The following is a 13,574-nucleotide window of genomic DNA, read 5'->3' as shown; positions in this document are numbered from 1 at the left end:
GGATAATTACCCTCAGATAAGGAGCAGAACCCAACTATAGCTGTAACCCAGTTAATCTCACCATGTAAACCCACTGACTGAGACAAGTGAGACAAACAACCATCACCTTGGTGATGGCCTCAGGTGGGATTTGAACCAGGAACACATCTGCTGTGAGGTGACAGTGCTAACTGCCACATCCCTGAGCAGTCTCTCCCATAGTTATGTGATGGTTCATTATTTGGACTTTGGTCTTGGGTTTCTGGGTTAATGGATTCATTCTGGTTTGTGTTCTTAAGTTATGGGTTTGTTATCCGGTTCTCTTCATTTTGTATTCTAGTCTTTAATTATGGATATGCCAAGAAATGGCATGACCATATTGCAATTGTGGGCAAACTAACTACAAAAAAAAGTAAATAAAAGTAAATACCCCCTGCGGAGTCATCCCAATGCATTTCTATGAGGATTCTGAACATTTTATTACCACGAAAACGAAAAAAATTAATCTGTTAATTTGGCCCGAACCGAAACTTTTGCCGTCAGTCAAACTCTATTTTGTACTCCAGTCCGATAGGTGGCGGTAGTGCGCTTCGGGAAGCAAATGAACGCCAAAGAGGAAGAAGAATATCTTTGTTCCTGGAGGCAGCGTGTGATACCGTACTGAAACGTTCTTGCATAGTTTGCAGAAGAATAAGCTTGGTAAGATCCGTGTTAGATAGCAACATGGTCAAGTTATCTGCGGAGCTGATTGAGCTGGCTGCTCAGTATACCAACCCGGTGAGAGACAGGGAGCTGGATTTACGAGGTAAGTTAAACTTCCTGTGCTACATCAGAGCAACATCAGGCCTCGCTCCGAAAGCTGTTCAAAACCGTGACCGAATAGAGTTCAAACTTTCTGATGTAAATAAAAACCTAAGCTATAGGCTGCAGCTGCGTTGTTCTGTAGCTGTTAACAGCTGCATGGCGTTGGCTAACGTGTGAAAGCAGGGCAACGAAGTTACCGAGGTGTTCTCTGATTCCTGGAACAACTCGAGAAGCGCGCGTTTGAACAGCAGCAGCGGGTGGTGAATAAGTGGCGTCAGTACATGCTGCTGGGGTCTGACAGTAGCTCTCAGAGGTTGTGTGTAAACTGGATAACTGGTGTGTGTCCGCGGGCCCCGAGGGTTGAACTCAAATGCAACTGCAAATCTTCATAGAAAATGATTTGTTTTGGTTGTAAATGCATTCATCTCTTTTAACTCTAAGGTTATAAAATCCCTGTGCTTGAAAATCTTGGCGCGACTTTGGATCAGTTTGACACAATTGACTTCTCTGATAATGAAGTCAGAAAACTAGATGGCTTCCCCTTGCTGAAAAGACTGAAGACATTGCTCATGAACAACAACAGGATTTGGTAAGTGAAAGTCTGTCCTTTCTCACACAAGTCATCATTACACCAGTTTACTGTGTAAAATATCTGTTCAGCCAACGTTGGAAGATGATTTTCTCAGCTTTGGAAATATGTTCTCTAAAAAAAACTTTTATTTTTAAGAATGAATGCCCACATACTTAAAAGCACTGATCTAAAACGTCCCTTTTGTTGCTGTGTGAGGGAAAGCCATGGCAGAGATTTGATGAGACATGGCTAATCTATAATGAACTCTGCTGTTACTGCTTACACATCATGACCCCTCAGGGTTTGATGGGAGATTGTGCGATTCCTGATTTTGTGTCTGATAAAACTTGTTTTATCTCAGTGGCAAAGCCTCATCTTAAACGCAGAACCTGTTTAATTTTGCATATCAATACATTAATGCTAATAATAAATAGTCTGGGGAACAAAGTAGACTTTATGTGGTATAAACTGCATTCCTCTACACAAGCTTTGTAGAACTTTGGCTATTTGAACTCACCTTGAAACGCTGGTCTTAAGTTAATCCTGCATGATGGTGACATTATTATGTATTGCTCCAGTCGTATAGGTGAGAATCTGGAGCAGTCTCTGCCGAGTCTGAAAGAACTGGTTCTAACTAACAACAACATTCAGGAGCTGGTGAGTACCGCTTAGGAGCAGAACCATATCGATATTTTACACACACTGTCCCTGGTACCTGACACATTGCATTCTGTCTACTGTCATACAGCCTGTTATTTGAATACAGCTGCTGTCCCATGAAGGTCATTCTCATTTACATGTGTATCTGTATCGGGCAACAAATCCACCCAACTCACAGGTTGACGTACATGTTACGACTTTACCCAACCCAGATATCAAAAGCCAACATGAACTCTCTTTAATTATTGATTGGAAAAGGTAGATTGTGGGAGATGAGATACCTGGATTTAAATCAGTGCAAGGGATAAAATTAGTAAAGGGAAGCCCTTTTTTCCAGCCATGTCAGTTTCTTGCATCCAATCAAAATGACTTGATGGTGCCCCTCCACAGCCCCACACAGTCTGGTTGAGCAGGCACCATGTCTACCGTGTCCTCGCCACGGCAGGCCCAGAATCAGGCCGTTAACTGCACGCCACTCCCTCCTGCCCATTTCCTGCCTCCTCTCAAAAGAAACGTTAGGGATAAAATAAAATAAAAACGTCTTTAGGTTTGATTCTAGAGTTAGTATAGTCTTGCATATTTAAGTAATTTAAGTTGACTAAATTACTTAAATGTGAGTTTTGTGTGGTGGTACTGCTCCTCATCTGACAAAAGGCAGTGTTTTGTATTGATGACAGCTATACTAATGTTGGTCCCAGGATTGTCGTCTAGCAGCTCCTACACCACGCCTAAGACAATCCAAACTCTGTTCATGTGTCGTCCCACGATGGTGGAATGACCTACCGAGCGCTACCAGAACAGGGGCGTCCCTGTCTATCTTCAAGAAGCTCCTGAAAACCCAGCTCTTCAGAGAGCACCTCCTATCCCAGCACTTACCTTGTACTTCCCTCCCCCCTCTATCTCTGCACTTTATCTTTCTGCACCTCCTTCTATGCCTGCACCCTATCTCTACTCTGTCCCCTCTGACAGAGTCGGACTCCTGGGTTCCTTCTATGGAGCTTATTGTTAGCTTTTTATAAAGCTGTTATATCTTGATTTGTAAGTCGCTTTGGATAAAAGCGTCTGCTAAATACAGAAACAGAAACATAACTAATGTAGTGCAGTTAAATTCTCACAGTGTAACACTGACTGTTCTTCATGCTTTACCAGCGTTCATCCTCCGCTGTTGACTATAAAGACTTCTGTCTTACACCTCACTATTGTACTGTCCAAGTCTGCACACAGTTTACAGATAATTGACCTCTATATGTTTGACTGAATGCCATTGTTTAACTGTTTCATGAAGGGTTGATGTTGCATATATCATTTGTGCAAAGAGCTCAAATATTTGTTACTCAGCACTTTGAAAAAGCTAAAATCTCAAGTCAAAAACATTTTCTTTACCCTGAACATATTTTGAAACCCCCTCTCAGTTGATATCATTGTCCATACAGTTGCTGAAAGGTCGAATTGTCACACATCAAAGACTCTGGCTGACCACCAGTAAATGGGAAAAATTCCTAAGCTGTGAGACTCACTTTATTGCCAACCATAACTGACAACAAGCACGGACAGTTTTAAGCCAACAGCCTGACTGTGTCATCCGCCTGCAGAGATCACCTAACGTGATGGCACAAAAAGGGACAGGCCAACAAACAGTCTAACATCCCTCCCATGGTGAAAAACCAACAAATTTTCTGTGCCCTTTTCCAGACGGATCTTTCTGTTTGAATTCTTTGTCACATAACATAAAGCTACATGTGACACAGAAGCTGCAGCTAAAAGTCTTCTTTACAAATGGACCCAGTGACATAAATAGGATAGCACAACTGCTTAGAATGTCAGTATAACTGTATATAACTGCTTCTACAATTTGTATATATATAACTATATATATCTGCAGTCTGGGTCAGCAGTTTCCATCCAGGCCTAGCACAACCTGGGACGGACCCTGCTTTACCTTTGAGTTGCCGAATGGTTTGTCAGAACATCCTTGAGGCCAGCCAAAAGTCCTTCTTCATGGCCTTATCAAATTCTTCCCATGCCCAAGTTTTAGCTTCAGTTAAACCACCAACGCTGCAGTCTATTTGGCCACTTGGCACCTGTCAGTTGCTTCAGGTGACCCCGGGGACAACCAAGCCAGAACGGCTTCCCATTCCGGCACAACAGGCACCAACCTCCTTAAGGCCACAGCTGCTGGAAGCGGTATCCGCAATAGAGGTCCCAGACATGGTCCCTTTAGATACCTTGTCTCCAACCGCCCCCGGTAGATGATAGAAGTTTTCCCATAGTCGGGAGTTGAATATCTCACAGACGGGGGGCCTCTGCCAGATTCCCAGTTAACCCTCACTGGGCTTCCCAGGTCTATCCCGCAATCTTATAACTTGCCACCAGGTGGTGATAAGTTGGCAGCTTAAACCCCAGTGTGCACATCACCTGTGGCACAAGCAGCGCACGGCTCCTCGCTGTGTTGCGCTCCAGCGCCGGCCGCAGCTCTGCACAGTTCCAGGAGGATTGCCCTCAAAACAGCTGATGAGCCAGTTGTCATCATGTGCCAGCAAATCCTCTCTGTCTCTTAACACACGCTCTCTTCCAATTGCACCATTTACAATGTCTTCCAGTACCGCTAAAGCAGCCATTGTTTTTAATGGTATGCATTGCAACACTTTGCGCATGCTTTTATATCCACTCGTGTAATTGCAGACACATGCGTGTGTTAATTGTTCATCAGTGATAATTGTTCATGTGTCTCAGATGTGCACATCACTCAGTCTGAGGACAAATTGTGTTCACTTTTATTTATTATAACAGTTTCCCAACATCACCTCGAATTGTCGCCAAAGACTCAAACTGAAGTCTTATGAGCATTCAACCAGCGCAGATGGGCTTGTGTGCAGTCCCCAAAAGAAGCTAACATCTGCAGCCTCCTTTGTAGTGGACGAAGCAGATGTTCGTTTAGAGCAATGCTAAAGTACCAACAACGGCATCAACACAAGTAGCAGCAAAACAGATAAATATGTATTTGCAAAGCTTGGTTTATCACCAGCACACCAGGACCATGGGGAGAAATGATGCGTTATATCCAATGGACCAGTTGGGTACAATACTACCAGGGGTTATTTAGTCTGGTTTAGTGTGTAGTACATCTTTTTATTTCTGGTGACTTTCTATCAACCATTTCAGTTCATTTTATTTATAAAGCACCAAATCACAGCAAATGTCCTCACAAAGCACTTCAAAGATGCAGTCCAATTCAAGCCAATTAGAATCCAATTCATTGTAATAAAATCATAATCCAATTAAATTCCAAATGAGAGCCAATAAAAAAAAGCAGCCTAGCTGAGGAAACCACCAGATTTTACCGAAACTTCCCTTCGTTCCCAGCAGTCTAAGCCTATAGCAGATTAACTATGGGATGTTTCAGGATTACCTGAGCCATCCCTAACTATAAGCTTTATCAAAAAGGAAAGTTTTAAGCCTAATATGAAATTAAACCTTTTGTTTTTGTGTCTGTCTTTACTCCATGTAGGGTGACCTGGATCCACTGGCCTCGGTGAAAACATTAACCCTTCTCAGGTATCACTCAAAAACACATTGGTTAGGGACTAGCACTCCTCTGAATGGTGTTCATATGTGTCTGTAATAACTACTGAAATTGCAGCTTGTTAAGGAATCCAGTGACAAACAAGAAGCATTACAGGCTCTATGTCATCAACAAAGTTCCACAGATCCGAGTGCTCGATTTTCAGAAAGTAAAACTCAAGGTAAGTTGCTACAAATAAAAAAATAGAAATAAATAGTTACTAATTAAAGAGGCTTGCAAAAGTGTTCAAACCCTTGGCATTTTATCTATATTGTTGCCTTACAACCTGGAATTGAAATCGGGGTATTAAAAAGTCTTAAAATGTCTGAAATCCAGTTATTTGAATTTAAGGCTTTAAAATGTCTAAAATTATCTTAAAATGTCTTAAATATGATTTTGAAAGGTCTTAAAAATGTATTAACGTTACTTTTATTTAAAACAAATGCATAAACTTTGTGTCTGGCTGCGCTGGCACCGCTGGCACGTGTCTCTGGTCCGTGTGCACCGTTACCGACACAACTCAGATCTGCCCACATATGTTCTCTGTCATAGCGGCGAGCTGCTGTTGCATATAAGCGACGTCCCGTTAACGCTGTATTTTCCTCTGGATTCCGCTCAGGAAACGACTGCAGTCTAACCTCACAGGCACTGACACACGCATGAAATTGATGAGAAACCCTAACGTGATGATGTTAGCATACAATGTAAAATCCCGTTACTGTGCAACACGTCCCCTAATGTTACTGTAGTTACTGTGTTTTCATGTCTCCATTAATGTGGCCCTTCTTCATCACTTTGTTTACATTTAAGTGTTGCAATTCAAAAATGGAGCTCATCTCCAAAGTTAACAGTTGAACAAATATTAGTTCACAATAGAGAGGCTTCTGGTGTTTTTAGTTAGGTTCAGCATGTTGTATTCCAATGTGAAAGAGCTGTAAAAAATAATCCTATACTTTGCAAGTAATTCCGGGCCTCCGAGTTTCCTTCATGCATTTTTTACTTTTTTGCCAGTATGGCTGTGAAATGGGTCTTAAGTTGTATTTATTATGGTCTTAAAAAAGTCTTAAATTTGACCTGTTGAAACAGAGTCCCTGGAAATGGATATTTGGGGATTTTTATCATTCAATTTACACAACAAGCTAACGATGTTGAACATGCAAACATTTTGCTGTTGTGAAGTAAACAAATGGTAAACGGAGATTAGTTTCTCTGTATTTAGCACCATATTTCATTCCTTCAATTCTGACCTGATTCCCAGTCCTTGTTTCACCACAGCATGATTCTGCCACCACCATGCTTCATGGTGAGGAGAGGACCAATCGTAACATTTTCTTTTATGACCAGAAAGTTAAACGTTAGTCTGATATGGCATGTTTCGCTGCGTTCGCTCCGCTGCGTGGCGTTCGTAGCGTTTGCGGCGTTCGCTCAGCGCCGTTCGCTCCGCTCATGAGCTGTACCCATGAACAGCACCAGTCTCTTCTGTGGGGCTTTCCAGCTCCTTCAGTTACCTTTGACCTCTTTGTGGTGGTGGTCTCTATATTGTGATGATGGATTTATGGTGCTTTGTGGGATTTTTAGTCTGATACTTTTAATAAAATGACAAGGGAGGGTGAATACTTTTGCATGTGACTGCATAATAAAACATAATAACACTAACTGTGCTGTTACAGGAACGCCAGGAGGCAGAGAAAATGTTCAAAGGCAAACGAGGTGCTCAGCTTGCACAGGATATTGCCCGGCGAACAAAAACGTAAGGCTTAAGTGTGCGCTACACAGATATTCACTTTAAAGCTGCTCAGAACTGAACAAACTGTTGTTATGTCATATGGTGTCATGTACATTTACATTTCAATAAATCACATTTCCCGTTTTCCTGGAAATGTGAAAATAAATTAAGGCTGGATCAAGACATTTGCACCGGATAATGGAATGCATGAGGACAAATATGTTGCATCAGCTTTATTTACTTACGTTATTTGATCTTTTTGGTACATATGACCGTGTTTTTAAATGAGAAGTATGTTGAAATATCATTTCAAAAGGAAACTGCGTAACGCAAAGACGTCATGTAAGAGTGGGTCTGAACCAAAAGAGGGACCCACACCTTCGTTAGTGAAGGTAATACATTAACTGGAAGGATGAGCCTTAACAATCGGAACCCGAAGCCAGACGCAGTCACGGCTGTGTTGGGCCAGTGCATCACTTAATTTTATTTTGGAGAGGAGAGGACACGTATCCATGTCTGAGTGTTGTCTAAGTAGTGTGTTGTTTTCAGGTTTACTCCTGGAGTGGCAGCGCAGCCTGAGAAGAGAAGGACAGGGCCGTCTCAGGCAGATGTGGAAGCCATCAAGGTTAACTTGTCATTTCTTCTGGCATTATGGCAGAGTAGATGTTACACCAAGTTCTCAGGCAGAGGAGAACTGTGGACAGAGTAGTTGCATCACTTCTCCAGCCATTCAGCTAGCATGTCAAAATGCTGGTGCTGGTTTTGAGTGTTGTACTTTAATTTCTTTCTTTAATAGGGAGCATGCTCATCATTGAACTAAACCAAAGTAAAACCCTTTTTCTCCTGCTGAAGAGCGTACACGGAACTCTGATGTTGCTAAAGCTACATGACCACTAATCAAACAATGATACTATAACCACAGTGAAGATGGAGCTCCGTTGATTAATTGCTCTTATTTCAGAATGCCATCAGTAGTGCTACATCGCTGGCCGAGGTGGAGAGGTTGAAAGGCATGCTGCAGGCTGGACAGATCCCAGGCCGAGATCTTAGACAAGGTCAGTGCTAACCAAACACTCCTGTCTTAGTCTTGATCACCACATTTGACCAGAACCATTCGGCACATTGAGTGTTCTGAAGCTGTAATACTTTCAGCCAAATACAGAACCACTTTCTGTAGTAGTATTCATAACAGAACAAATTAACAGTGAACGGATCCTAACTAACTAACTAACCCATACCGTGTTACTTCCTGTTCACACACAAGTCTATTACACTCTGTTGCACAGCTCCATCTTTTCCATTTCCCATTGAAACAGAAAAAACTACAGAAGTGTGTTTTTCTTAGCTTTTCTTTAGTTGAGGTTGAGGTAAATGACTCCTATGTGATGACATTGAAACGCTGCCAGCTGTTGACATGACAGGGAGAATCCTCAGCAGTGGGCTCCTGCTTACAGCTTCATGGTGCCTTCAAACTCTGCAGTTCACTTTTGTTTGGGGATGAAACGTGCATCATTTAGGAATAAAAAAAGTATGTTTATTAGAAGAGAGTATAGAGGTAGAGGTGATCTGTAGCTCTCAGTTGTTGTGATCATTCCCAAAAGATATGCACACCTTTCTGAGCTAAAAGCCTTTCACAAACTCACTAAGTGCTGCAGTATGAAACAGATGAACCTGCCAGATGGAATAGAACTGCAGCATGCGCTGTGGTTAGAGATGTCACGATACCAAAATAGATAACCTTGATACTATACCAGACAAAGTATCACGGTTCCGGGTGTTATCGCAATACTGCAGCTTTTTAAAAATGTTATCATTATTTTTATGAACTGCAATGTATTTGTACAAGTTATAAATACTTATTAATTACATATGTTGTTATGATAAACATAATACTAATATAAATAATCAACTTAGGATAACAAATCCACTGTCTTTTTAAAAAAATCTGCTTCTTCTCTAACATAAAACATAGAGGACAAAATCCAATAAACAGGAACTGATTCCCTGTGAAAACTATATTTTTATGTATTTTCTGGGTGCTTTAACATCTTTTAACTCTTCATTCTTCAGCCTGTACACGGAGCATATGGCCTAATATTAGCCAATTAGAAAATAAACAGGAAATACTAAGCTGGTGTTTGACATAAATCTGGGTGACGACACTGCAGGTGTTTTATGAGGTTGGATGTGTTGCCTCCTTTGGCTTCTATAGCTGGTGGCAGCGCCTGCGCAGTGGACGGTCATCGTCTGTTGCTTTACCGTCTGTTGCTTTACCGTCTGTTGCTTTACCGTCTGTTGCTTTACCGTCTGTGCCTTGGTTAAACCCAGAATAGTTCCAAATGTGGCTTTTGGAGTTTGTTTTTAGTGGTGCCACGAGCACGCTGCAGCAGACTCTTTGCTCGGGCCCGGTGCTCCTGCCATGGTGTGTGTGTGTGTCTGAGTGTGTGTGTGTGTGTGTCTGAGTGTGTGTGTGTGTTGTTTGGGACCACTGTGCGCGCCTCTGGGCGAGACAGGACTTTAGTTTTGAAACGAATTTCCATCGAAGCGGAGCTGTCTACATGGAGTTAATTTTTGCCGTCAGAAACACACGAACAGCCAATCAGCTAACAGATGGGTGGAGCCAGCGTGCGGAAACAGCCTATCATATCCCAGAAGCCACCAGTAACAGGCAAACAGCCAATCATGCAGCAGCTGTGTAGTTCGGTTGCAGTGGTACCGTGTGGGTTTGTTTACAAGGGAGTAGCAAGCGGTGAGAAGTCTGGAGGATGGTCGAGCCGGCCGCTGTGTGGCGGAGGCACCGTTAGTATAGTAATCCACGGGAGTACCGTCATGTAGAATTTCTAGTGTAGTAGGAACTGTGGTGATTTGGCATCACGGAGTACTGTGGGTATCATGCAACTCTAGTTGCGATGCCACATAAAATGATCAGATTATGAGCAAGTGGCTGTGATTCCTGAGCTTGATGCGTGCAGTGAGCGCTTACAGCTGAACCCACTTCTGTATGTGAAGAAACACACAACATACATTTCTGTTTGCAAGGCCAAATTCTGGTCCCTTATGTGTCCCATTTGGCCAGGCTGAACCCACACTGATCAGTATGAAACTAATCCACAGTTCAGCTGTTTTCTCTAACCTGCCTTGACTCACCAAGTCCCCTAATTTAACCTGTGCTTAAAAGCAGACTGACCCACGTACTTGCATGAAGGTGCTTAATTCTTACCTGTGCAACAGGCAAAAGAAATGGTTCACGGGCTGTTGCATGTTGTGCCTCTGCTTGTGCACAAGCCTCTGCTGGGGTGTGTGTAGTTGAAAGAGGGTTTGTGCGTACGGCGCTGCAGTTTACCAGATACCTGGCAACTTGTTTTACAGATTGTGCAGAGTGTGATCGTCCTGTTTATCAGGAACATCTCTAACAGAGTACAACTGGTGTATAATACCTGAGCAGCTGTGGAGCGCTGTGCTGACACTGCTGGGGGGCATGTCTTGTCTGTGGCTCATGACACACTTACATGCACACTGCTAGAGGAAGGTGGTCTTGTACAGTGTTCTTAGGAATCAAATGTCACTGCATCCCATTTTTATTCAGTCCCCTTGTGACCAGACTACCAAAGACATTAATCCCAAGAATTAAACGGGGTCTGAAAGCTTTGTTGGTGTCCTCAAACCATTCCAAAAGCACCGATGAGCCAAGTCACGGGAACATTTAAGAAAGTGAAACTGTCAGCGTGCACAGCTGTTGTGGAAAAATAACCAAATGAATTTTCCGTGTGGATTTGGTTTTCCTCTTACTTTGTAACCTCACTGTATTTGCAACACTGGATGGATGAATATATATTATTTTTAATTTTTCAATCAGGTCCAACTGGGATGGAGGAGGAGGAAGAAGAAGAGGATGAGGGTAACACTGCAGTGGTGGAGGCGCGTATGGAGGAGGGTTATGGAGGAGAGATGAATGACCGGGATCAGGGGGAGGAGGATGAAGACATGGATGAAGAGCCACATGAAAATGGCTCCTGAATTTACTGAAAGTCTTTTTTTTTTTTTTTCCTTGTAGAGTTCTTGTGTTGCACATATTTACCAGGCTGTTTTTTTTTTTTATTTTGTAAGATTACATACATTAAAATGATTTCTTGTAACCTCCTAGGTGGGACTGTGTCTTTGTCCACTCTTCACCATAAGTCTTCAATGTGACCAGAGCTACATTCTGCCTCCCTCTGTCTTATTTCAGCAGCAATATACTCTCATTAAACAAGGAGCTTTACAGTTACAGTTGATGAAATCAGTTTCCCATCTTTTCCTGCACACAAACTCCTTCAATAGGAGTAGATTACTTTACAGATGGTTAAAGAATGAAAATGAAGTGCAAGGGCCCGCTGGTGGAGAGGACTACTTTTTCGTAAAGAGGGATGAAACTTTGCATGCTGTAGGATTGCAGACACTAAATATTTCAATCTGTGGTTCCTTCGAGCTGAAGTAAAACGAAGAAAAGTCCTGTTAGCTTGTTATTCATATCCTGTTGATTTGACATTTTGGTTCTTAGCTGTACTTAGTTAGTCCCACTAAGATTATTCAACTGGTCACGGATGGAACGCTACCATAATTTAGTGACTGTTAAACTGTGAAAGTGAACAGTCGAAGCATCATTTAACTTCTGTAGAATAAAACCGAAGCGCGTGGAGGGTTTGCTTAGTTCTTTGGTGCTTTCTGCTGATGCAACAGAATGTAGGTTAAAGCTCCACTGAGCCCACATCCTTTTTTTTGTTTGTTTTTGGCAGCAAGGTAAGAAGTATGTTGTGCCACTCAGAGCTACACAGAGCTGCTATAATACGTCAGAACACTATATACGTGCTTTATGGATATTATGAATGCAGTCTATAACATGCCAAATTAGTTTGAAATCAAACGCTATCTTTGAATTGCATACATAAGTTTTCAAATATTACGCTTGTGTTGGGATGTGCTGTTCCACAGTATCCTCTTTTCTGATTAAGGAAACCATTGACAAGGACATTAGATCTGTTTTACGCTAATGTGAAGGAGGCTTACAGGGCAGTGTCTCCTCCACCACTGAGTAGATCTGATCACAGCATGGTCTATCTACAACCCACATACAGACCTGGTGAACTCCTGTAGGGACTCTGTGATTCCAGTGAGGACTGTGAGGTGCTATCCTAATAATAAACCACGGACCACCAGTGACATCAGAGACCTCCTGAACCAGAAAAAGAGGGCGTTCCAGAATGGGGATGGAGAAAGGCGGAGGAATGTACAACGGGAGCTTAAAAAGACATTACGTCGAGCTAAGGTGGAGTACAAGAAAAAGGTAGAGAGACAGCTGGAGAACAATAACACCAAGGAGGAGTGGAGGGGCAGGAGGACCCTCACTGGATACAGACTGAAGAACTCTGTGGAAGGTGATGTGGAGAGAGCCAATACTTTGAACCAATATTACAACAGCTTTGACAGTGTGGCTTTTTATTCATTTATGTATACATTTATTATTATTCTAATATACAATTGTTGTAAATAATTAAAAAAAAAAGAAAAAATGTTGAGCAACTTGACTAATTTTGAATTTCCCCCACTTGGGGATGAATAAAGTATTTTTCTATTTCTATTTCTTCTATTCTTCATTACGGTTGGTTAGTGGATTCCACGCACAGGGAGCACAGATGCTGTGAAAATTGAAATATTCAACTTTTCTATTCATTTCTGGTTCTTATTCTAAAATACACTAAACCAGTCGCAACATAATTCTGTTGGTAGACAGGATTGCTTCTCTTTGCTTTCTGTGTAAGTGGCTTGGACTTCCGGCTGTGTATTGGTTCAGTCATATGTGGGTTAGGGTTACCTGCAACTTTGACCAACGTTTCATTTAATTTCTTTTGTTCTGATCAGTCCTATTCAAATCATACAAACACAACTATTAACTAAAACATATTCAGAAAGGAGCAGGAGGAAGAAAATCTTATTTTACCTGCCCCTCCCTCAGGACAGAATTAATCTATAGAAACAGATTAACCATCGTTAACAACGTTAACATCTGAAGAAGAAAAAACAAAACAAAACAATCAAATGCTAATCATTTGTCTCATCAGTCAGACACGATATAGATCCTAACTATTTGTTTCTTAACTTTTTTTAAACTGAAGTATGTTCAAACAACCCTTTAACTCATTCTAAGGAATTCCACAGCTTAACTCCAGCAACAGAAATCTGTTTTAAAGTTGGTCGTGGAAATTGGTGCTTCACATTAAACTTCCTGTGATGAT

The 13,574-nt window shown here is 41.9% G+C and overlaps 1 protein-coding gene across 1 annotated transcript; it reads left to right on the top strand.

Moving 5' to 3' along the window:
* Window positions 1-586: 586 nt before the first annotated feature.
* On the top strand, window positions 587-11,442 carry snrpa1 (small nuclear ribonucleoprotein polypeptide A'). The gene is made up of 9 exons (XM_072381109.1): window positions 587-784; window positions 1,225-1,372; window positions 1,933-2,011; window positions 5,523-5,569; window positions 5,655-5,757; window positions 7,247-7,326; window positions 7,852-7,927; window positions 8,264-8,357; window positions 11,159-11,442. Exons 1-9 carry the CDS (start codon window positions 703-705, stop codon window positions 11,317-11,319), a joined length of 870 nt encoding a protein of 289 aa, XP_072237210.1. The 5' UTR covers window positions 587-702; the 3' UTR covers window positions 11,320-11,442.
* The last annotated feature ends 2,132 nt before the right edge of the window (window positions 11,443-13,574 follow it).

Source organism: Leuresthes tenuis, unplaced genomic scaffold (genome assembly GCF_036924035.1).
Source record: "Leuresthes tenuis unplaced genomic scaffold, fLeuTen1.0.hap1 SCAF_2, whole genome shotgun sequence".
Taxonomy (NCBI): Eukaryota; Metazoa; Chordata; class Actinopteri; order Atheriniformes; family Atherinopsidae; genus Leuresthes; species Leuresthes tenuis.
This window is presented reverse-complemented; position numbering and strand designations above follow the sequence as displayed.